At 38.4% G+C, this 25,469-nt stretch overlaps 1 protein-coding gene across 5 annotated transcripts in view; it reads left to right on the forward strand.

Annotated features, from left to right (window-relative positions):
• The window catches only part of RPS6KA2 (ribosomal protein S6 kinase A2), a 275,673-nt gene that overhangs the window by 26,526 nt on the left and 223,678 nt on the right, over positions 1-25,469 (forward strand). The window contains exon 2 of one of the 5 annotated variants that reach the window (XM_038133584.1): positions 24,044-24,177. The exons of 2 other annotated variants lie outside the window; for them this stretch is intronic. In XM_038133584.1, coding sequence (XP_037989512.1) covers positions 24,044-24,177 — 134 coding nt within the window. Of the gene's footprint in view, positions 1-7,230; positions 24,178-25,469 lie in introns of those variants that run through there. 2 more of the 5 variants (XM_038133583.1, XM_038133587.1) reach the window with 2 other exon arrangements.

Raw genomic sequence — 25,469 nt, forward strand, 5'->3', positions numbered from 1 at the left:
TGCCCTCAATGTGAGTTAATATTTACAGTGATTATTGTAATAAGAACAATTTATGGTATGAAAGCTTTTCCATTTTCACATCAACTTAACTGCAGAGGTTATTCACTTGAAGTCACTCTGTCTGTTGGAAAGGTCAGGTGAAGATATGAATCTCTTTTCAAAATAACTTACTAACATGCTGTATTTTCAGTATATATCTAAATAACAGACCCACCATAAGGATATGAAAAACCAGTAGAAACCCTAGGAAGTTTTAGGTTGCAGCCATAGATGAATCATCAGTTACTCCTCCTGTAGCAGTCTTGCTTTTCTTTTTTTTTTTGTCCATTGACTTTGTGTTTATGAAGACGTTTTGAGTGCTCCTTTTTTTTTTTTTTTTCTTCTTCCTACATTGCTCTGTTTGTCCCCTTGGGATGCTGTAAAATGTATGCCTAAAACTTAAATCTGGAAGTAGAATGTGTCTACTTCCCAAGAAGCACTGTTGCCCTGGAATCTTGTTCTCAGTGGATGCATGTACGTGTGTAAGAGGTCAGAACTATCGTACTGGTGGGAAGGTAGTGATTTGAGCTGGTACTTCTTGAGTTTCTTTTTGTCCAGGTGCTTCTGACTTAAGTTCTCACTTTAAGTTTTGGAAAGATTGCATTTTTATTAAGTAAATAAAAAAGGTGCTGAATCCTGTACTGAAGTGAAAGAAATGGAAATGCTCGAAGTCCAACTTATTTAGCAAATTAGGTTCTCTTTTCCCAGGCAATCCTAGCAGTGGGCTGCCACAGTGGGCTCAAAAGTAAAGTATATGGTGCTGAAGGTGCAAGTCCAAAAAATTCAATCCTTGCTCACAAATGTTAGAGATCAGAGGTTGAGCATACAGTGTTACATCTCCTTTGACATACAACCTGTTGGCATATTATCCTGTTCATCATGATGGCAGTGGTTCCTCTTTGTCTGCTGAAAGTGCCAGATTTAACATTTTTGTTGCTGGAAAGTTAGCTCTGTATGTAAGATTGATGGACATTAACTATTAGGGTTCCCCAGATTGGAATTTAAGTGTCATATGTAGGCAAAAATAATGCTTTAAATTGCTCTAGGTTGCTGAATTAGTCTGCATTGTTTGTCAAAGAAACCTCTACCTAGAGAGAGATTATAGAATACTGAATAGTGATCTTAAACTTAAAAAGAGAAAAGACAAAGGTAGGAGTCAAAATAAACCCCCAACCAAACCCACTAAACCTACCAAAAAACCTGCTTGTTAAGAGACCATCGAGTCCTTTGCATGTTCCCAGTACTCAGAGCTATTCTGCTAACCTAGGATGTGGTACTTATCTGGTAGAGATGATGCATCACAGGCTTGATGAGTGCAATCGCAAAACCCCAGGGTGTGTGGTACTTTCAGAGCTGGGTCATCAGGAGAGCAGAGCTCATCAAGAGTACATCTAAGCTTTAAATGTGGCAGAGCAGCCTCCTCTGGGATGAGCAGCTGTTCGTTTTGCTGCCTGTGTGGCAACTGGACCTTTGCTATAGACTCATCATTGTGGGTGAGGAGTGAAACTCCTCTAAAATGTCAGCTACTTCCTTGATGTTCTTCCTATATGTGAGAAGATGTAACATGTTTCTGTTCAGAGGTAATTCTTTAAATGTCAGGGTCCTAAGTGCAAGTATTTGCAAGGTTTGTACTTCTCAGAAATTAAATTGCTTTGAAAACTTGATAGGCATGTAACCTTGTCCATGAGTGACTTCTCTGAAATGTTGTCCAGTGATTCACACTGGACCCTTACAAAAAAGCCCTGGTTTCAATTTCAGGTTGAAAATTTAGGGTGGTGTCAAGACTGAGCTCTCACAGCATGGCTGTTGGTGTTGTGCTGCCTAAATCACACTAGAGCTTAATGGCCTGTGATCTGATCCCACGTTTTGATACATTTCCTTGACTCAGGCATATTTGGAAGTGTAGAACTTCATTTAGAGGAACAAGTCTTTGACTCTCTGACAATTCTACTAAAGGGCTCTATAATGAGAACAGCATTTATTAGGGGACCTGCATTAAGTTTCCATATGACAGTAATTTCAACTCTATTCAGTGTTGCAAACCTCACCTTATCTTGGTAGAGGTGTTTGATCACTACAGAACATTTAGTGGCATTTATGGAATGAGACCAAACTACTACATTAGAAGATAGGAAATTACAAGTTCTGACTGTATTTTCACTTTCTTTGTTTCCACTGATCAACACAGTAGAAACTGAAGAGTAAAATGTGACTGGGACTCACCTTACAATCACCTTTGAGCATGTGTGGCTTTTGGTGATCAAGTAAACTGCATGTAGAGAAGCATGGTGTCAAGGACTTAGTTGAGCTTACAGCCTTTTGTTGTCCTGTTGCTCTGTTCATAACTTCCATCCCTTTCTTCTGCCTCCAGCAAGGGGTGTTTCTAGTAGTGTATAGGGGAAATTATAGGGACACTGGGCAGAGCTGCATGTGTATGGACATGGGTATTTTCCTCTGCTAGGCTCCTTAACCCTGTCACCTACCTTCTCACCAATGCAGAGGTGTCCCCTTCTCTTCTTCCAAACAAGCATAGGCCTTGGCTACGGTAGAAATAAGGAAGGGTTATCTCATGTTTTAACTAATGTGAGTTCTTTGTAACCAGGTGCACAGTGTAGAGTCTGAAATAATTTGATCTTGGTCCAAAGTGGATCAAAATCTCAGCAGGGCCATGAATTGTAATGCCCCTTTTGAGGTTAATCTGATTTTTGTCTGATGAGGAGGGCAAAAAGAGTATGGATTATTGTGAGTTTGTGTGAAATATCCCCCTCCCCAACCCCCCCAAATCTTGACTCTTGGGAAGATTTGCAAAAGACTAAGTTAAACTTTAATAGCTGCTGTGTAGTGATGTTGCTTAAAAAGGCTTCTGAATAGAAATCAACTTGAAGGTGGCTTGCATTTATAATAAAGATTTAGAGAAAATACACAGAGCTGTTTTACTCTCATAGAAGCATAATAAAAAAAGGAAAATCTTGATTGAATCTTGATCACAGTATCCAAATTCACAGCAGAACTTGAAATGAATCCCTTAAAAACATTGGCCATAAATCTCCTTAAGCTTTGTGATACAGTAAGTTTCAGGAAATAAAATATGCCTCTCTTTTCTTAAAAGTTGTCCTCATTTCCCATTTAGTTACTTCTACATTTAGATCTTTCCCAACTGTGTTTCTTTTTCTGTTTTTAATTGCAGAGAACTGTTGTTTGTTTGTTTCTGGTATAAAGGTGATGCAATAATTTTTTCATTGAGAGTATCTCAAAGGATAACTCAAGGATTCTTAGGGCAGCAGGGAGACAAAGCAGGTCCTATGGAGAAACAAATTCCTCGCTTTTATTGCAGTAGTCCTTGGTATCAGTCCCCCAGGAAACTGCCTTTGTGTTGGGGAAGGTGTGAGAGGAGAGGGGTTTACCTGAGAGTTGTTTTAAAGGCTTGAGCAGGATCTGTCAGGCAGTGATATTTGCTAATTGGAACAAGAGGGGGAAATCAGGCACTCTTGCTGCTGCCTGAAGTGGACACTTCCAAGCCTCAACTGCTGTAGATTTTGGCACCAGTTATTTTCAAAAGGGAGTGGAGTTTGTTTTCCAGGGTCAGTGCTTTTTGACTTGCTCTCATGTACTCAGTGCTACCCAGACCACAGGCACTATGCTCTCTGGTCTGCTCCCTAGTTTATCCCTCAGGGTGGCTCATTAGGAGGTGGGGTTGGTGTGCCAGGGCAGAAGAGATGATACAATTGTACCTTTAGGCTTTTGAGGAGTGGAAGGGGAAAGAATACAGTTTTTCTGTAATCCAGACTTCTGATCAAATATGCTTCCTTATTTTTGAGTAAGTTTGGGGAAAAGGTTCATATTGGAATCATTCTTGATCTAAGTTACCAATGATCTTTAAGAGAGTTGGATCAGTTGTTTGCTGTGCAGCCCTAGGAAGCTTGAACAAATTTGCGTTAGCTAGTTGTCTGGAGAAATCCTTTCAGCGTCAAAAAGGAAAAAAAAAATCACTTTTCTGTGTAATGACTTCAAATAATTGATGGGGAAAAGCTGACACAAATGTCAGTATTGATTTTGGAGTATGCAGAAACTAACTAGTGTTAAACAATTCTCCTGATGTTTTCTAAGTCTGAATTTGTAAATCAAAACAGGAGGTAAAATGGAAACCTGTCAGCTACAGGACTAACATTTGGTTAGAATTGCTGATAAAATCAGTTTTTCAAATTGTGCTTCTTATTCTTTTATACCCATGTGAGTTAAAGCAGTGAGGTATTTTATCTTTTTGGATTTGAGTTACTAAGGAAAGGTAGCTTCAGTGGGTGTAGCAAAGAGTATCTAATACCACCTACATTTGTATGGAACTCTTTAATATTGGTTCTAGTCAAGAGTAGCAGTGTATTGAAAGAAAAATCTGAGCTATATTGTTCTTTAATAGAAAATACAGTATATATGCTCTCTATGAAGATCTAAATGTAGCCATAGGATGCTTTATTCCTTCAGTCCTGCAGAATTTGCTTATGGCTAGCTTCCCTTGGCATGCTAATGGCATCTTTCTAATATTAATGAGAATTGGTGTTAGGCGGGAGCAGGCCTGCTAAGAACTGTGTAGTTCATTAACAAAAATAAATAAACGGCAACAACAATTTGAAAAATGGTATTCTTTTTCTTGGTTAGGTCAGAAAGATGAGGTAAGCATTCATCAGTTAATGAAGAATATTTCATTTAAATTGCCCAAGCAAAGTCTGTATAACATATAACAGTGCACAGACTTGAAAAGGGCAGGTAGCTGCGTCTGGAAGGAAAGGTGTTTGTAAACATGGAGTTTGGAGGACTGGTCTACATGTAAAATGTTGCTTTTAGCTGAGAGGATTGTGAATAAGCAGGGACTGTATGTGTTACATCTGTTCACTGTCAGATTTAACAAAAAGCAATTACCTACCATAGTAACCGTGACAGAATTCAGAATGCATTCTGACATACAGACATATATAAATACCTAAAAATAATGCTAAAGGTGTGTCTTCAGTCCTCAGTGTTTTTCTTAGTTTTAAAGAAACACTGAACAATGCAAACAACAAAACCACAGCAATTCATAATTACAGCTGAAAGTCTGCCTTTGACAGACTTTGCTGTAACAGTTTTTTTTCAAAATCTGGTTATGTATTAGAAGGCATGGAAGTGGTTTTGTGGTATTTTCAGCTTAAATCTAAATGTTTAGCTTGAGCTCAACTTTAAAGAACTAGATGAATCTAGAGTCTGGGATGGTTATATACGATCTCAAAGGAAGGAAGTCTTGAATTAAAGATCTCTTCAAAGTGTCTTTATTTGCTCTTATATAGGAAAACCTTGCAAATTTTGTGGATGTGAATGAAGAAATGAAAATGCAGCCAAATAATCACAAAAATGAAATTCTAAGTCAATGCTATTTGGCATTGGGGAATCTCCTAGGCAGATCCTGAGAAATTATGGAGATCCTGGTGATCTGGAATAAGAATTGTTAATTTTAAAAGTAATATGCTTCTTGCTAATGCATACCCCAAAATCCCAGGGTTTTTTAAACTTGAAAGGCTTCAGGTTTCAAAACCTGCCCATTTGTAGCAGAAACTGTTGAGGAAGATGCTACAGCTATATAATATATATACTATAATGTTTCTGCTACAGGCATCCTGGTGGGTTTTATGGTGTGTTCACCATCCCTTTTGTACCAGTATCTTGAATTCTTTCCCACCTTACACAGTACACTGTGAGAATTTCCTAAGAAATGTTTTTTGTAACTTTGATTAAAATTGAACCCAAAGGCTTCAAACATATAACACACCAAATAATTACCTCTTGTCTTGCTTCTTGTGATCCCCAGTTGTCAGTTTTGGAACAATTTCTTGAAATTGGACTTGGAATTATCTTCTCCATGTTGTTTTGAAAGATAATCCTCATGGTGCAGGATGCTTCTCAAAATCAAGTCTGAAATTCTCCATCAGTTTGAATGCCTGATGGTCAGAATAATCTCAATACTAGGTCTACTGCTTATCTTCAGCTGTTGGTTTATCACAGTAATTGTCCCGGGTCTCTATCTTTCCCCTGACTGATATTTTGACATATGTTGCACTTCTTTTCTGTGGCATATTCAGTGTGCTGCCTCTCCAGCTGGACTTGGGGTGCATAGTGGCACTAGTTTTCAGAGTTTGGTTCTGCATTTTACTGTAGTTATCTGCCTGTCATGTTTGGTCTTCCCTTAAACACAACCTTCTGCATCTAAGTGTGTGCTGAACTCTCTTAACTTCCTTTTTCCTTGGGGTGCCTCAGACCTTTCCACTTGCTGGAGGTTAAGCACGTGCTTTGTAGGAGTGGGAATTCGCAGTGATATTTGGTACGGCATTTGGTACTGAAGTTCCTGAAAAATGGGCAGCGAGAGGGCTGAAGAACAGACATAGTCCTTGTGGTAAGAAAATTATGCAAATAGCAGAAAAATGATACAGGTAGAGATGGACTATTAGAGATTTGAAGCTTATGTGAAATAATATTTATCATATAAAACCAGGAGATGGAGATTTGGGAGCTACTGGTAATGTTTGGAAGACATTCCTCTCACAATACATTTCTGTGTATTCTTACACAGATTGACTCTTTAAACACTAATCAGGGAGTAGCTTGATCATGGAATGATTTTTTAAAACTGATTAAACCAGCTGCTTCAGCATGTGCTTAATTCTTAAACATAGGGATTATCCCTCTGGCATAACTGGGAATGAACACAGTGTTTGAGATCAGATCACCCTACAGCACTTATTGTTCTAGGACAGCAGTGGCCCAAGAGATATGCAGCATTGCTAGTGTGCTGCTCAGCCCTGTCCCTCCAAATCTGAAGCTGAGCTTTAGTTGCAAATTCCCAAAGGGAAGGCAGTGATGCCCATGGTTGCTTGTTCCTATGGTTTTGAATCAAACTCAGCATTGGTGTGCTCTATAAATACCTCCATGTGTATCTGTACATAACATCTTTGTGTGAAATCTCTCTATGTAGAGTTTTTTCTAAAAACTATTCAGGGGAAATAAGTCTTCCAATGATTTGACGAGAACACAAATGACAGGCTCTTTCCTGTGCTTGGCTGAATCACATACAGTGTGCTTAATTAACAGGTGCACAGTGACAAGCTGCACTCAGCAGGCAGTGCTGGGTCGTGTTCAGAGTCCTGGACACTGAGTTTCTTCTGTAGCATGGAATTTGAAAGGATCAGTGGGATACTGAGCATCTCTGTGTCTCTTTCATCTTGCAAATTCTTGCCTCTGTATAAGCGCCTTCTTTAACTTTGCAGCAGTTTTTTTTTAGGGGGCAATGTAGACCTCATACCTGTTCTCTTCTTCCTTGTGCTGTCTACACAGCTGAAGTATTCAGCTGGAGCTGGAGTGTCTGTATTAGGGCTTTCTTTAAAAATGAGATCCAGCCTAGCTCTTGGCTTTTAATCTGTTGCGGGGCTGGGCTGGTGTTTGGTGACGCATTGGGCTAAGCTGACTGCAGCGAGTTAATAGAGAAGGCAAAAGGTGTCAAGCCCCTGCAGAATGGCTCAAGGACTTTGCAATACCTGACCTGTATCCCAGATGGTGAAAAAAAGATGATAAAGCTGCCTCACAAGAAATTGCAGAAATTTTTCCTTAAAAAGGTAAGGTGCATCTTTTTTGTTTGCTTGCTTTAGTTAGGCTGGTGACAAAGTTTGATAGTAGCATTGTTTTTGTGCTGTCAGCTTTGTGATTTCTTTGTACTGAGATGCCTCAAAGTGTTCTCTCAATGTAATGTTATCTTGGCTTGGGGTCTGGGACACAATTAATATCCATCAAAAGCAGACTTCAGCAGCATGCTGCGGGGGTTAGTTTGGTTACTGATACAGTTTACAGGTTCCGTCATCCTGTTGTATTATGCTGGCTTTTAGTAGTGCTTCTTGACTCAGTGGCACTGTATATTCGGAATCTGCCAAGCAATTTAGTGCTAAGTTTTTGCAGTGCACAAGACAGAATGCTGCTCATTGACTGGTTTTCATTTTAGAAAAGAGTTGGTATTAGAGGATATATGTTAAGTGTAGGCTGTATATTTCCACTCTTTTCAAATATATTCACAGAAACCACTAGAGATATGGATACATCTAACAGAAAAGTGTATACTATTAGGTAGAAATATATTTAAAACGGAGTTAAAACTGGGTTTAAAACTATCCCTAGATCATATGTTTCTGTAAAGCACTTTACCTAGCTATGTATTGAATGCTGTGATAATTAGCTGTCTGAAATACCATTATTTAATTTTAATGTCTGCATTATCTGGATCTTGTGTTGGCAACATACAAGGATTCATCCCATAGGTTTTGAAAACATAGTGGGTTTTTTTCCCTCCTCCTCCTTCTCATTTTGGCTACTTATGCCCAGGGTTTATTAGTGGTTTATTAGAAGTGCAATTTCTTTATTCTATAGAGCATCTCAATTTTCATGCAGGGCATTTGCAGTTGTAGTCAATTAAAATTTTGTATTTTTACCATGCTGTATAATTTAACACATATATGTCATACTAATATCTGCAATATGGTTCTTCAAAATGAAATACTCAACTTGGTTGTATACTAATTAAAACAGTTTTAAAAGGGCACAAGAGAAGACAGTTGAATTTCAATGCAAGTTAGATCTGGCACACGGCTCACTGATTTTTGGCGCATTCACAGATGCAGATGGTTGGTTTTACCTTTTTCTCTGGAGTAAATTGTCAGTATTTAAATGTTGATATCACCGTTGTGCTGTTGAACTATCCTTCAAGGGTTTCTTATGCTGACTAAGAAGAATTTTCCCATTTGCTACTTTATATATGCCTTAATGATGGCATATCTGATCAAATGGCTGTAGTTTCCCTGGTATATATTAACAATGGTGCATTTTTTGTTGTACTCTTGAATATAGGACTGAAAGCACACAGTGAATTAAAGTGCAAGAGAGAAGAATTATAGTGGATTTTATTTTTAAATATTTATTAGAAATTTAACTGAGCTACTAGTCTGAAGTGACAAAGTAGAGGTGGGTACAGTCAAGGTGGTGATGAGTATAAGTGAACATGATATTAACAGTAGGTTATTGATAGTCGCAGGAGTCCTGTAGCAACTTGCTCTCTCAAAAGGATGTCTGTGTGGTGCCACACAGCAGAAATCATGTGTCATTCATGTACTCATATGTGTTGATGGTTCCTGGTATTTCTCTGGAGGTAGATGGAGTATTTTAAGCAACCTGGTTTTATTTGTGATAATGTGCAAAAGAAAATTCTGGAAAATGTCTGTAACCCTTCCAAGAGTTATGCACAGGTTCAGTTTGGAGAGGCCTTTTTCTAGATGCTAAGAAAGGGAGGCACTGCAGAGCAAGTGGCCAGATCTGCCCTACATCACGTGTGCATACATTGTGCTCAAGTGAGTGCATGAAGTTATTATGACTCCCTTATGTTTCTGTCTTACGCCGTCATTTGAATCACAGGAATCAACAATCCATGTCATCCTAGAGTGCCTGAATATACCACAGCTAGTTAGTATAGAGAATTTTATTTCTCTTTTTCTTTAGTGAGGTTGTAGTATTATGGTTAGAAAAAATAATCTGCAATAACTACAAGGTGAATTAGATGAACTAAGAGTTTGTGTGGTGACTGGGAAGAACTTGTGCCTGTTTTTTTGGGAGGAGGATTGCTGTGATAAATATGGAGTTCAGCTAATGATACCTGATTTTAAAGCAGCCACTCTCACTGCAATATTTTTTTAAACAAGTTTTGAGAAGGACCATAGCTCCCTTCTTGCTTTTTGAATATAACATCTACCTGCTGGCTAGCCTACATGGATATTGTTTAGATGTTGGTGCAATTAAGTAGCTAAAATAACATGCTTTTAATTTGATGTATGAAAGAATGCCCCAAATGGAAAAGTTTCTTAATATAAGTAGATCAGACCGAAGCATATCCCTGGATTTTCAGGGAAAAAAAGTATCTACTGAAGAATGATATTGAATTTGATTATTGCAGTGAACATCTTCAGAGCTTACTCTTCAGTATTATATACTGAAGCAACAATCAAACACCTCATCAGATATTACTCAGCTTGCTGTTTGTGTAGGCACCAGCAGCTCTTAGACAAGTGAATGATTATTCTTGAATACACGAGGGGTGGTTTCAAAGTTGGGTCTGCAATGACTGTGTTGAAAATATGAGTTTGCCCTGGAGAGTGAATGACAAAGGACATTTTTCAAGCTCCCAAAATCACACAGTAGTTCCTAAAATAATTTTTCTCAGAACCAGAAAAAATTAGTTGTGAAGAAAACATTTAAAAACTTTGTTGCCTACTGAACCTTGAAAGAACAGCTGTCCTTCCAAAGAAGGGGCAGCTCCTTAACATGTGAGAGTAAATTGTAAATTACATTTCCATGTAAACTTATCTATGCTGCTCAGTTTCTTCTGAAAGCTTTGTCTGAAACAATCATGTAAAGACAGAGAAGTCTTCCTCCTGTAGTGCTTTAACGTTGAATTACTATGCTTTACAAAATTGATATGCATAGAAAATACACTATCACCTAAACTGTTTGATTTAAGGAGTTGATCTGGAAACAGTTGCTTGTAATAAATTATAATTCAGTAACTGAGCCAGCATGAAAATAAAAAGCTAGTGAAAAACATTTTCAACAGCATTCTGACAGAAAAAAATAGGTTTTATTAAAAAAGGGTAATTTAGAGTTTCACTGTTTAAGAACAAGATGTAATGTCACTGAATAAGAGAGAGGCACTCAAGGAAAACAAATTAAGACTTCAGTTGATGCATTCTTTTACAGAGATCTGGTGCTGTAAATACTGATTGCATGATTTACGGAAAAGCTTATGTTCTTTGTAGCATTAAAAAGGAGGATCTTTAATTTTTTTTCAGCATTGTGAAAAACAATTTGGTAATGACTGCAGTATTGGCAGAATATTGCTCTGTTGTAGCTAGTGATAAATGTCTCTGCCTTTTCCCCATTGCCACCAATAGAAGTTTCTGTCCTTAAGGAATATGTGACTGAGTCACTGATGCAAAGGACAGCAGAATGAAAAGATACCTAGCACCAAAAGAATCTGACAGCACGGACCTGTTAAATGTCTCTCTGTACATTCTCACATGGGAGAATCATACACATGGGCAAGGTATTTTGTGATTTTTATTTCTGGTATCTGTTTGTATTTTACATAAAATAATATATTTCATACATATTTATAAAATTAGCTGTTTGTCATGTGCATCCTTATCTGTTGTGTTCTCAAGGACCCAGTTAGCCTGAGGGAACTGCTGTATCTTGGTGATGATGCCTGTCCAGCTAGGGTGGAAGGCTTGAACCTTTCATAATGGAAGGGTTTTCAAGGACTCCCCCCATCCTGCATGGACACCACCTGGAATATTCAGTGTCACAGTTCCTGTCCTCAGTGATGATGTTGTTTGGTACAGCGTAAACTCTTGGGAATGTGGGGAATTCTAGTGATGTTTATCTGACTCCTATTACTGTGTGGGTGTTGCAGGACCTGTGTGTTGAGGCAGGGAAATGTGCCTGATCTGGCAAATAGGCTGCTTCTGTCATGACTGGGACAATGTTACAGAAAAAGGGGGATATAGTACTTCCCAAATATGTTGGAGAGCATAGAAGGCATGAGAATTAACTTGGGGAGCTTCAAATGAGTTTCAAATGTTTCAAATGAGTGTGTGGGGTTTCTCTTATGCTTGGCTTTGCAAATAACTCTTTAATAGGGGGGTGTGTGTGTGTAGGGGGTTTCTGGTATCTGGTCCAGAGAAGGTACAGGTTGCCTCAGGTGGAGGCAGCCTCCTTGGCTCAGGTTGCAAGGACCTGGGTGTTTGATTCATGAGGGCTTTGATTTCTGCATGAGGTTGGCACATTGTGATCTCTGTTGATGTTGTTTTGTCTTATGAATGCATGCTAATGAATCTTCATTTTACTACAGTTAGGACTCAGATAGCCAAGCAAAATTACTTCAGGCAGTTGTAGGGATGCTTTTAAAAGCCAGATATGAGAAAGGACTCATTTTGTCACTCTCAGCTTACAATGCCTCAGACTGTTAAGCTGCCAAGAGCTGTTGTAGTCTGGGGCCAGCAAGGCTGCTGGGTGGGTTTGAGGGTGACTGTTGCTCCTGAGTATGAAGATCTGAGGCTAGTCAAGCCAGGCATCTTTCCCCATGTGGTAAAGGGAGAAAAACAGGTGGGAGCTGGGACACCGGTTCCGGGGCAGAGCTCTGCAGAAGCAGCCTTGGGTTGTTGCTGCAGCTCCTGGAGGACTTGAGGGATGGGACAGGTTGGAGAGTTCTCCATCTGTCTTCACTTCTGCAAATATGAAGCAAACTGCTGTCCTGTGATAGCTGTCCTGCATTTTGCAGGAAGATTTATCTGTCTCTGTCTGGGACTCTGCTATAGGCAGGGTTTGGCAGGAGGGAAGACTGTTTTGCCCCACACACTGGCCTGTTTCTCTAGGCAGCTGCATGCCTTGATTATGCCTAGAGCTGACAGCAATGCTGTGTTATCTTTGAAATGTAAAATGGCGTTAAGGAATAACTGTAGTTTTTGAACAAGCAGTATTAGCTGTAAGTCCATAGATGTTTTTATGAAGATCCTTGCTGAAAGTTGTGCTCGAGAAAATATGTATTTATTTAAAATAATCTAGGTCTTCAATTGGTAATGGATAGGAATGATCGTTTTGAGTAAGAAATCACAGTATACAGAGAAATCACTGTCAAACTTGAAGCATCTGTTTTCTGAGGAGAGGAAAGAAGGAACAACTGAATATTATTTCTGGTTGGGCTTTAAAAAGAAAAGCTGTAAGCAGGAGCAATTTGGATCTCTTAGTGTTGGTGTGAAACATTAATGGTCAATTGAAAAGACTTGCCTACTTCACCATGAGAATACAAGTCTTGGACTTGTCTGTGTGGCACTGGTGGGAATTAAGGCTCTGAGTTTTTTGGTTCACATGTTTTTGTAGCACTGAGTGGCAGAAAATGCAACTGTGTTTTGCTGTTAGTTTATTTTGAAAAGTTACAGTAGAAGCTTTCTAAGCGTACAAGTGTTCTAAACTTCACAAGACACTAACAAGACAAGTATGCTTTTGAATGTGTAGTTCTTGTAGCTGAAGTACTTGTTCAGTTCTTGGTGTCAACAAAGAATGAAGCAGGCTGTTCACAAAAGAAGAGGGAATTTCTATTCAAGTCAAGGCAAAGAGTTTTGAAAGGAAAGCAGTAACACTCTGAGTTTAGCCTGGCTACAGTTGTGTATTATAATGCAAATAACATACATACATGGAATTAATATAAAGACAAATGATATGTTAATATGGCCTTCAATCCTGTATAAACACTACATCTGCTTTTGCATGTTACAGCCAAAAAGCTGTATTCCTATATAAAAGGAAGACTAAGATTGAACATAAAAGACTCCTGAATTTAAACAGTTTGATCACTTTTGAAATGACAATGGGAGCTCATCTTTATACTACTTTTCTGTCTTTTCCTCACAGAACAGGACCTGTACATATTTCTGCCCTTTGTACTTGGCTCAGTGTTCCAAAGGAATATTTTATTTGAGGGAAGCAAGGAATGGTTTGTTTTTGTCCTAAGCAACACTTTCTTCTCGGAAATAGCTGAACTAGTTAAGTTTGAAAGTTTTCAAAAGAATTGAGCCTGAGGCAATCTTCTGGCATCAAAAACTTCAGTCTAAATAGACTTGAGTTGGTAGAAATAGAAGCAGCTGAAGCATAATTCTTTGATAGAGGCGCATCAGTAAATTCAAGAGGAGGTGGTGCGTGTGGAGGCGTTCTGGGAGCCACAACAGGGAGGGGCAACGCAATCCAGCTCCTGAGAGCTGTCTTCACTCTTTCCTCCTCCCCCAAGCTGCGTGTCCAAGTCTGTGAGCTAGAAATATCTACTTACACATACCACTAATATGCCAATGAAACAGCTGCTGCTGGCCATGGGTTATGTAACTGGATTGAAAATGACCTGAGAATTCATTTGAGTTGAGAATTCATTCAGTTGAGAATTTGTTAGTGGTGAATGTTCATCTGTGCAACCTGGGTGGAGTTGTGTTGGTATGTCATTTGCTACACATGATATAGCAATTATTTCAGGACCTAGAAACAATAAGGGACACAGACAAGAATAGCATGTGGACAAGAAACTCTTTATTCTTGAACTTGATGCGAAGGAAAAATAGGTTGATTTTTAAACTGGCACACTGGCCCTAAAGAGGAGTTTGGATGGAATAGCAGTAGGTATGTTCAACAGATTGATAATCTGATATGAATCAAGGAAGTAAAGTATTAGCTGTACTTTCCTAGTCCAAAGGCTGGATGGGGCTGATCCATGGTTCTTTAATGATCATTTACTGCAGGCTTCATTCTTCCTTCTCTTAAAAAAAAAAAACCCAAAACCAAAACAAAACAAAAAACAAGCAAACAAAAAAAAAAAAAAAAAAAAAGAAACAAAAAAACCCCCACAAAAATCCACCCAAAAACAGAGAAACAAGGAAAACAAACAAAAAAAGAAACAAACAAAATCAACTGTAAAACACAACAGTGTACGGGAGGACCTGTGGAAATGCCAGCAAATTTCCATTTCCTAGATGTACCTGTTGACCTATAAAATTGCTTATGTGAAGGTTAACACACTCTCTTAATGCTTCAATAAGCCTGTGATCTAGTGAGACAGACCTTGGCAGTGCTTTGAGAAATGTGCTCTTGGCCAAGGGAAAAGCCTGGAGATGCTAAACGCTACCAGGTGATCTCTGCATTCAGCCTACTAAGTTGCTTGGTGTTCCTTGCTTACAGCATGACTTGGGCTGTTTTGCCAGCCTGAAACTAGGGAAATATTGCAGAAGAATTGTTCTTCTCCCCAGTATACTTGATTTTGGTGTGTTAGAAAAATGGGAAAAGTTGATTTCTTGGTGCACGTGATATAGTGCCATTGGCAAATGCACCAGAACCGTATAACTGTCACTGGGTGTGTCTCTGGAAAATGTCGGCATACTTTCATATTAAGTTGAATTTCTCCATACCTCTCATTATTTTTTGAAGGCTTTTGTGAGTAGATATGTCTCTCTGTGAAGAGAAGCCTTTTTTGGTTTGTTTCTGTTAATGACTCTTGATTGTGGTTATTCTCAGGTCAGTTACTGCAGCTTGTTGCAGAAGATTCTGAGACCCAGTTCATAGCGGAAATGCTGAACAGAATTCAGCATAGCTTTTGTCTTTTGCCTGCAATGCATTGGGCCTAATTCTACACCTCTCATGGCACTTTTAAAATAGCCCTATGCCATAAAGGGCTGTTCTCCTCTGTAGCTTCTGTGGATACCAAGGCCAGAAGTAAGGGCATTCCTTATGCTTTTAAGCCCAACTCTTGTGTAGCTTGACTGAGTGCTGTACATGCCCTAATTTCTGATGCACCCCTAAATTCTCCTGTTGCTGAGTAGTCCTATGCTGTCCACTTCCAAAACCTTTTACTTATCCTTTTATCCTGATGAGAATTCATCAGGACTTGTGATGCAGAGGCATTTGAAAAGAGCACAGTGAACCGGCAGAAGTTGATATCCGGACATGCACAGGCTGGAGTAATCGCCTTAGTCAGTGGGACTTCTGCGTTTGTTGTGAAAATGACATAGGAGTGGAACTTGTCTGCAAAGAATAGCTCAGCAGCTTTTCTGGGGACAAAGTCGGTATGAAACAATTGATGTACTTTCCTCCCTCTTATTCGGCCCCCTTTTTTTCTTTTTCTGAAGCCTATTATCTGAGTTTAATGCGTATACTGCATTTGTATCACCTTTCAGAACAACAAAATGTGTTATGGCTTGGAAGGTTTTAGTAGAAAACTCATGTTCAAATGACTGAGAAATCTACAGCCCTGGAGGAGAAGTGTGAGGCCAAAAGTAATGTTTGTGTGAAAGATACTTGAAATAGAGAAACTCTTCTGCAGAGCTCTAACTTTTAAGGAATTTGAGATATTTTGGTTCAGGGGAGTGCACATTTCTGCGTAAGTTCTGTTCACAGTGTTGTCATTCATCAGTTCTTACTTTCTCCACAGGTAGTATGCTAGATTTTTTTTGTTTTAACTAGCCATAATGATGATGATCAATATCAGTTTCTTGCTCTGAAAATCAGAGCATTCCCACGACTGACTTGATGATCAGTGGTTCCACACAGGTACTTTTCCCTGCATGGAAATTTGTCTGTCAGGGAATGTACCTGTAAGTCCTTTGTGCTCTATTGTCATTCAAGTTATTTACCCTTTGTTAACCTGCAAATCTCATAGTGTGTTTTAAAGAAGAGAAAGAATTAGCAGCTTCAGAAACAATTAATAATTACCTTGTGTGTTGTTTTCTTTGCAGAACTGCAGTTTCCTTTGCAGGTGTATTCAGAAGCAGTTAGTAATGTGGTTTTTATTGTTTGTTTTTTTTTTTTTAATTCTCTTTAACTTAATGCTCTATTTCTTGGCTGACTTTTAACATACTTTTTTCAAAGCTTTGCACTATTATAGTTCATATGTTTCTTTATCTTGATATTTTTTAGTGAATCTTCTTCAGCTTTAGAAAGCAATGAACTTCTAATAGCATAGTTCAGAGAAGTGAATTTACATTAACGCCAGGACAGCATAAATGTTGTCTTTGAGCCCTTTTATTTGCTCTTCCTCTTCTGATAACTTTATTTTTAACTTTAGGATGACAATATTGTGCTATTCCAATGGTGTGGTTGTAAATGATAAATTTTGTCACATGAAACCTTCAGAGCCACAATATTCTACTTATCAATGTCTATGACTTAACAACTCAGATCCTTTTCTGTTCCTTTTTTTGGCATGCCAGAAAGTCCTTCAGGAGTTTGTTGGTACTTGATACAACATGTGACCATTCCAATACTTCACCCTTTGTATGTTGCACCTGGGTAGACTTTTCAAGCTACAGAACTATGCTAATGGAGGCTTCAACTTTTTCTTTCTATTCTTAATATTAGCACTTCTTTAGCTATCTCTTTGATTATACCTGGTTCCAAACATCCATTGAAAAGGAACCAGAATTTGTACCTTGATCTATACTGATATTTACAGGACTTGTTGAATAAAATGGGACAGACTAGGGAGGGAAGAAGAGAAGTAATCTCTGCTCTTGCATGATGTTCAAGCATAATCATTTTGCGCACCTGCACTTAAAATTCAAGTATTCATAGAACTGGATCTAAGCTAAATAATGTATGGAGGAAAACAATGTCAGCATACAGAAATTCAAAAATTTATCCTGAAGACATGTTTTTATCTATTATATGCAAAATCATTTAAACATTACTTGTAGTTGTGGAGGACCTGGATGGCTACTTGCACAAAATTTCTCATCCAGTACAACTCCTGTTGAACTTTTTAACAGTAACTATGTCTGGTCATGACAGTTTGCAGCATGCCTGAAGGCTCAGGGCCTTAAATATCATTAGTGCCTTTGGGCTAACTCAGAAACTTTGAAATGTGCAAAGAGTAGAGTAATTGCTGGTCTTGTAATAAAACAATATTAAGTTGACCTTTTATTTGTTTGTATGCTTTTAAAAGTAATATTTATAGAAACCCAAAAGAGAGGAAAGAATCACAAGCTGCAAGTGAATCATTGCAGTGTCATTGCTAGCTTTGTTCTGTTCTATTTTGGTTTATTGTTTTTGCATCCTGGGCCACAACCTCCTTAACTTTTAGCTAGTGGTGGTTGTGCTTTTATGAAAAGAAAGTTATGGATAAAACTGTTAAAGAGTAGTTCTTTTTGTTTTGGAGTGTTCCCCTTCTTCTCACCTTACTTTTCCAGGTATCTTCCCTAGTTGAGATTTGGGAATGCAATGTCAGCAGCATCCTCCAAAATGTGTTCCATGTCAGGTTCTCTGAATAGTTTAGGTTCAGTCTTGCATGTGTTGTGATTTCTGAAGAGTTACTCTTTTGATGTGCAGCAAACACAGATTTTGTAGGATTCTTGTTTTGCCAGTTTTTTTCTGAGTCCAAGCAACTTTCTCCTGCAGTTATTCAGTACTGAAGCTTTCCTGCAAAGACAGGTAGAACTTGATTCCTTTTTGCTGAAGACATAGACTGTTTTGGAAAACTTGTTTTTCTGATTTTAAGAAGAAACATCACTCCCAGAATGAATCTAAGGCATCTCAAACTACCAGTGTTCTAATTTATTTCTTCTTAAGGAAAAACTAGTGGCTGAGCATGGAGATTTTTGTGTCAGCTCTATTGTAGCTTCTCCTTGGATTACACCCAAGGGATGCTGTTCTGAAAGATGGAGCTCCCTTTTCTGCACCTAAATGAGGCTTTAGCTTCTTTCTTTGTAGGATATTCAAGTTGTTTCTTGTCCTCTGGCACAATCCCTGAATTCTTTGCATTGATTTCCCATTTGTTTTGTCTGTATCCAGGATTCAGTACTGTTGCTAACAGCGAAGCACACATGCTGTGCACCTTCTGCTGCAAGCTCAAGTCATCCTTCCTGTTATTAGCTTTTTCAATATTCTGAATGCCATTCAGGCCAAGTTAATTTTTCTTACTCTTTCGCCAGTGTGGTCTGTCTTTACCTTTTTTTGCTTTAATTAAGGTGGTCTTCCATAGTGGTCACTAATATAACCACAATGTAATTAAGTGGTCTTCCATGGTGGTTAACTAATGCATCCCCTTGAACATGGGTATCAAGTGTCTGCAGCAAGTATAATCCATATATATTTTTACACAGGCAGCTGCATTTTTTCCTTGCCATACTGGGACCAGTAGCACTGATGTGTTTCACCTTCTTTGTAGTTTTCCAGAGTGATGCAGTGTTGTCTTCCAGCAGTCACTGCTGACCTTCAGAAATTATATTTAAAAGGGCAAAACAAGCACGTGTTCAGTTTTCAAACTCTCAGGAAATAAAAGCAGCAATCTTGGCAGAAATCTCTTCTCAATGAGTTCTGGTGCTGCTATATAAAGAAGGCTATGAGTCATACAATGAAGGTAGGTTCCTGTACATTTCCATGCAGGCATAACTTGGGTTTTTTCTCACCTGTCTTAAGCTTGATGCAGGCTACCCAACTGGGTGAGTCTTAGAGGGAATATAAGCATATATACTGTGTTTTCTAGAGAGTGATAAATCTACACTTTAGTTGTGTAGGTAACTTACCTATTTCTTACTTGCAGTTGTGTCAGCTCAGCCCTGCCTAATTTAACCTAAAAAGTAAGTCTGAGCTGTATCTTCATTTACATCTCCCTAAGGAGTATTAGCTGCATTCAATCTCTAACTGATCTCCTGCACCAAACAGAATAATGTTCCATCAAAAACAGTAGAAATTATTGACACTGCATTTGGAACTTTGCCTATAAACTGGGATTCAGTGTTTTCTAAATTTTCTAGCTTTTTAGTACTGTATGCTGTAGAAGTGAGGAATGATAAGATGTGGCTGTGAGAGCAACATTATATTTCTAGTGATGCTCTGTACAGTAGTTGTTGGATTGGTCTTTGGCACAAGCTCCCACAGTAGGTACCTTGGGAAGACTTGTCAGACAAACAGTACCTAGAGGGCAAAGCTGGGGTGGATGGTATGAAAGAGGTCTAAGATTATTTACTAGCTCTAATCCAGGATGCGCCATTTCTGAGATGAATTGTGAAGATAGTTAACTAAGATTCGAAGCACAGATCATATATTTTGTTTCACGTGAATACTCCTCCTCCTTTTAATAAATTTGGGGGTTAATTTAAATGTTTCAGCCTTTGGCTAGAGTGAAGTCAGTGCACCATGACATGCCCTTAAATAAAAAAATAGCTCTCTGGTCAAGTGGAAATGGAAATATTTTCCAAAGGAGATTATTTCCCTTCAGTTCTGCACAGGCTAGTGAAAGTTGTGCCATTCTGAAAGCAAGCAAGTAGTCACCAGGTCATGTTCAAAGTGACCTCTGAAAAATCTGTGTATTGGGAGCTCATTAAGATGAGGAGTTGGAAGCTTATAAGTGTGGTTTTTCCTTTATTTTTATCATTGTATTGAAATCAGGTTTATTGAAATGAAGTTTATTTAATCTTTAAAACATAAAGGGAAATAGGCAGAGTTGAAGGAAAAGCAAATCTTAGTATGTCTTTAATAGCCATCTAATGAGACAGTAAGTCTTAAAATGGATTGGTGATACTTTACTGCATTACAATACTGGAATCCAATGGATGTATAAAGTTATCAATGAACTACAATGCACGTCTCTAGCTTGAACTGTAGTTAGCTTTCTCTTTGACCATAAAGTTTTATGTTGCAGTCTCTTGCTTTGCTCACAGATCTCAGGATTCAGGTGCTCCTCAGCTCTGCTTTCAGAGAAGTAAACTAGCAGAAGCCATACAATTATACAACATGATTTTTCCTCCCGGCTATCCTGACTGTTGTAGTTAAGTAAAAAAGGAAACGTGGACGGCCTTCACTGTGGCTTTTTACTTACATCTTTTTTTAGAATTTTGACTTGCCTTGTATGTTTTTTCTGAGGTAGAGTAATTATTCCCCTCTCCATTGTATAGCGCTTCTGAAAAACTGCCTCACAAAAAACTCTTACAGATATCTTAACATGTCTTTCCTAAGTGAAAGTTTTTCTATTGCTCTTAATCCATTGCTTGATCTCGTTTGAAATGAGATTCAGCAAGCCAGGTGATAGACTTGTATAAAAAAAAAATCTTCTGTATGAACATTTTCTCATCCCAACTTGGTTTAAAATTCTGTTTTATATCCTCTGTATTATAGATACAGAAGTATATTTGAGTCACTCAAGCAACCAAAATGGGAAATCACTCTAGGTATTCAAAACAAAGCTCTTGCATGAGGTTACTCATTTGAGGGAGCTCTTGGGCATCAGCTGCAAGGTGTTGGTACTGTATTACCATGGGAGGCTGATGCAGCAAGCAAATAGTTCTGCTTCTTAATGACTGAATGTTTAGAGGATCTTGTTCCATTTTATTCTCTTTGCTTTCTCCCTTCATATTATTAATATTGTTTCCCTCCTTCCTCAAAGGTAAAAGTAAAAAAAAAAAAAACAAAAAACCAACTGTTGAAAAAACCCCCCAAAAATAGTCTTCCTAGCTGCTTGCTCAAATGTAAGCACTCGAAGTCTGGAAAATAAAGGTACATTTACATATGTCATGAAATGACCAAGGCAACTGTTACAGACAGTGGTATTACATTAAGCATTTTATTCAAAAAGAAAATGAATGCATATTTAAATTTCATCTCAAGGGGATTTTTTCTGGAGTCTTTAGCAGAATATGTTGTTGAGTTCTGAAAATCAAGCAGATCTTGCAGTCATGTGTGCCCTTTTTCTTTTGTTGCCTCCTCCTCAAAGAACAACCCCTTAGCATGGGAAGGCATCTACTATATCTCATTTCAGACTCTGGTAGTAGACAAAGTCATCTTAATACAAGACTAATAACTATTGTAAGCAGAAAGAAACCTGACTAGAACGTCTAAAAATATTTTTTTGATGCTTCTTGCTTAGGGAATAGCAGTTGTTTTTGTTTAACAGAAAACAATTGAAGGTTCAGGGCTGTGTAGGGTAAAATGAGCTATTCACGAAGGCATTAAAAAGTAAAAGTGCATAGCAGTTTGAAGAGCTGTGAAATGCCATGGCCTTGTGTACCTGTTGTACTGTGTATGTATTCATAAGCAATACTTTGAGTATGTTTATTGTATGCTGAAGATTCAACCTCTAGTATTGATTTGCCTAAATTATCTTGCAGGATGGAATTTGTAAACATCTTCATTTATCTGGAAAGAACTAGCAGCTCAGGTGTACTGAAGGGATAACAGGTAGTTATGAAAACAACTTTTCTTCCGTAGATGAACATATGTAGCAGTGAATAGAGGGAGACAACAGAACAAGCAACACCCTTTCTTCTTCCTGCAAATACCCAATGAAACAAAAACAACAACAGAAAAATCACAAAAAAAGCCCCATTTTGGGGCCTCCAGCATTCTGGTTTCAGCTTCTGATCAAGGTGGATGGGGTTCTTGGGTCTGAAGCAGTGTGCTGTTTCTGGTATGCTAGGGGAAGAGTAATCTCTTGTTAATTTTCATGTTAACATCTGATCCAACTGCCTATTCAGTATCAGCAGTAATGAGGAGTAGTTGCCTGTTACGCTCAGTGTATGCGTGTATGGGAATATCAAAGCTGCTCTGTGGTTTGGTGCTGTTTAGGAGAGAAGTTAAAAGAGCATAACAGATGTTCCCCTCAAATAGCTCCAGAGCTAGCAGGGCTGCATCAGCAACCAGTCTCGTGGACAGAAAAAGTGTGAAATGAAAACAGTCTGAATAAAATATGCCCAACTTCTGGTTTTGTCCAGTGTTTCTATGGCAGCATGGGGCACCATGGCCTGATGCAGCTGAGCAAACTCATCTCCTCAAATGTGGCTAATGACTCTTTCATGCTTTCCAGGGAATAAAAGGAGAAGCCGCCCTTTTTGGGCTTGTTGGCAGCAGTACTTCTCATGGAAACAGCTTCAGCTTGTAGAAATGATTTATGGGCTGTTAGAAAAGAGGGAGAGAAGACAGTGAAAACAAGGCAGAAGAACCATCAGAGACACAGGTGGCTGATACTAAATAGCCATTCAAAAAGACATAAAAGTGTTAAGAAAAGGTGCAAAGGAAAGACGTCAGCAACAGTCTTCAGAGGACTGAGCTGGGAAAAGAAGGCATGGTGATGTAAGTGGGAATGGAGGTCCCTTTTGGGGAAATGAAAAGGAAGGTAGGAAGGAGCATCTGTAAGCTGTTGTGAGGATTGGGCTGAGGTGGTGGCCATTTTTGTAGCCTCCTGGGAGCTCTCCTTTCTGAGGGACATATGACCAGGCAGGATGTGAATGGAGAAGGGGAGCCAGTGCTTTTGCTTGCTATTGCTTCACAAGCTCCCAACCTGTGTCACTGTAGAAGGATCAATATACTTATATCTTGAATAAGAACTTGGGTTTGGAATCCTACAAGCTGATTTAAGAACCAGTATTTACCGATGAGCGACTTGAATTTTCCTCTTATGTTCTCAATAAACAGCATATGAAAGCAAAAAGAAAGAGGTGCTCTGTCCTATAACTCCAAGTAATGTTATAGATATGGGAAGAATGCTTGTGATGAAATTTCTAGGCTTCAAAGTGCTGTTAGACTGAGACTGACAAAATTAGAAATCCCACATAATTTTGGTAGGGAGTATATTTGGTGTTATTATTGTAACTTAATGTGTGATAAGATAAAATAACCAAGTCTGCCTGTTTGAGAAGACTCTCCAAATAAAGCACATTTTGACCTTTTATTACTAGTAAAAGTTTACTCACCTTTGCAAATAAGTAAATGAAATATAAACTGAAAGCGACTCATAGTGGTAGGCAGTTACTTGGAGGTCAGCAGTGGGATAATGTTTCACATTAACTGAATTGAATGAAGGATGAGTACAAAATCATACAAAATTTGCTCATTCCTTTTAAGCCCACGCTAATCTGACTGTGGATAATCCTTCAGGATGGCAATAAAATCAGTATGTGGAGTGTAGTCAAAAGCATGATGTTCAGCCTTGCAGCATTGCTTGTAGCCCATTAAAGATTTTAGGACACTGCATTGCATATAACTTTATTTTATTTGACCAAAATAGGAGTGTCTTCAAATTTAGAAGTGTCCCTATCAACTTCTTCTCTGCTGTAGGTTTCTTCAAGATGAGATTGGATGATGAAAAGAACACAAACATGTTTTTCTAAATCTAAAGACACAGGTTTGTTTAGGTCATGGAGATATTGAAAGTGGGAAGGTTCCTGACTTGCTGTGGAAAAAGGCAAATTAACACCTGCATATCATCATATCTCTTTACAGCTTATGTTCTGGGGCTATGTACTTCAGGGTTAATGTTCTTGACCAAAGCTACCAAAGATTAGGAATGCTCTCTCTAGTCAAAGGACCACTTGATCTAACATGGTTTCTTCTCATTCCTTCTGTTTTCTTTTCCATTCCTACCACTTGGAAGCCTTTCTCAAGACAAGCAAGCTGAAAAATGCAAGCCCTCAACTTAGCAAGCAATTAAAAGAGGCCTCAGTTATGCCTGGACAAGCTGCTCTTGTTGCATGCATGTCATTCTTCCTTCAGTCTCTAGGTTTAATAGTGAGTATATTTTTAATAAAAAGATGGAAATGTCCTTCAGAGTAGTCTTGAATGTGTGACACAGGAAAATGAAGGGATGTAGATATGGGGAAAGTGTCCTTACAGTTAAAATATCCCATGCTTCATTAGGAATATAATTTAATTGAAAGTCAGGGTTTTTTTACAGTTTAGCTCCGGAAGCTTTTATTTACTCTGTACAGCACTGATTTCTGTGCAAACTGATCCTTCTAATCTTTAGCAGCACTGCCACTGCAACTTGTTCAGACGGGCAGATGGTGTGCTATTAAATCCACCTGCCTGCCTCATCAACAGGGACAGTGGGCATTGGATAGTTTATCTGCTTTTAGGGAGGGGGAAGAAACATCCAGCATTGATACTAAAACAAATTGGTGCAGCATTGTTTATGACAACCCTGAAAGTGATAAAGGGAACTTCTAAAGGACTTGCCTAGATTTTCTTTTTTTTTCATTTAGATGGTCCTTTATTGTTGCTCTTATTTTCATTCTGGACTTTTGATTGTTTAACCTTGAATAGAACACTAGAACACTTGAACAATAGATGAAAATAAGCCTTGTGCTTAAAGAGAAAAGCTTTTATTCAAATGAAAGCAATTAGTATCTAAATATGATATCCAACTCAGTAAGAGATCTTAAAAAAGTTAAAAGCAGCACTTAAAAAAATCCAAACCTGATTGTTCTTTTATGTATGAATAATTTGTAATGACTCATGCAGGTTACCAAATAACCTGATTCACGGACTTTGTTTCTGCCAAAAACTCACCTATGAGGAAAGGCCTTGGCTATTAATCACTGCCCATTCTAGACTTGTCAAGAGAGCTTATGGCAAATGTACAAATGAAGAACAAAAAAGCAACCCCCAAATTATAAGTCTATTTAGTCTTAAAAAGTTTAATAATAACTGGGTGAATCTTGATTAGTTCTTGATTTTCCCCTTCTATAAGTGGTGGTTGATATTTGTCTGGCAAGCATCTAGCCCCACTGCAAGTTTTGATTAGATGGGATGAAGGGCTTTTGTTTCAGTTCCATTTTGTTTGCTGTACTGAAGTCAAATAGTATGGGGAGGAATGTTTGTGCAGCACACATTTCTTATGGTCTGGGAGCTTGGTCAAGTTTTTTACATGAAATTAGTGATACAGGTTCCTTTCTCTAATAAATTATCACTGAATTCTACAGCAGTGGAATGTAGAGCAAGAAATGACATTGCACAGATTTATGGGATTGTTGTGTCTTTCAGAACCTAAGAATTAATGTGGTTCTTAAATCTACGCATGT

Source organism: Motacilla alba, chromosome 3, assembly GCF_015832195.1.
Source record: "Motacilla alba alba isolate MOTALB_02 chromosome 3, Motacilla_alba_V1.0_pri, whole genome shotgun sequence".
Lineage (NCBI taxonomy): Eukaryota > Metazoa > Chordata > Aves > Passeriformes > Motacillidae > Motacilla > Motacilla alba.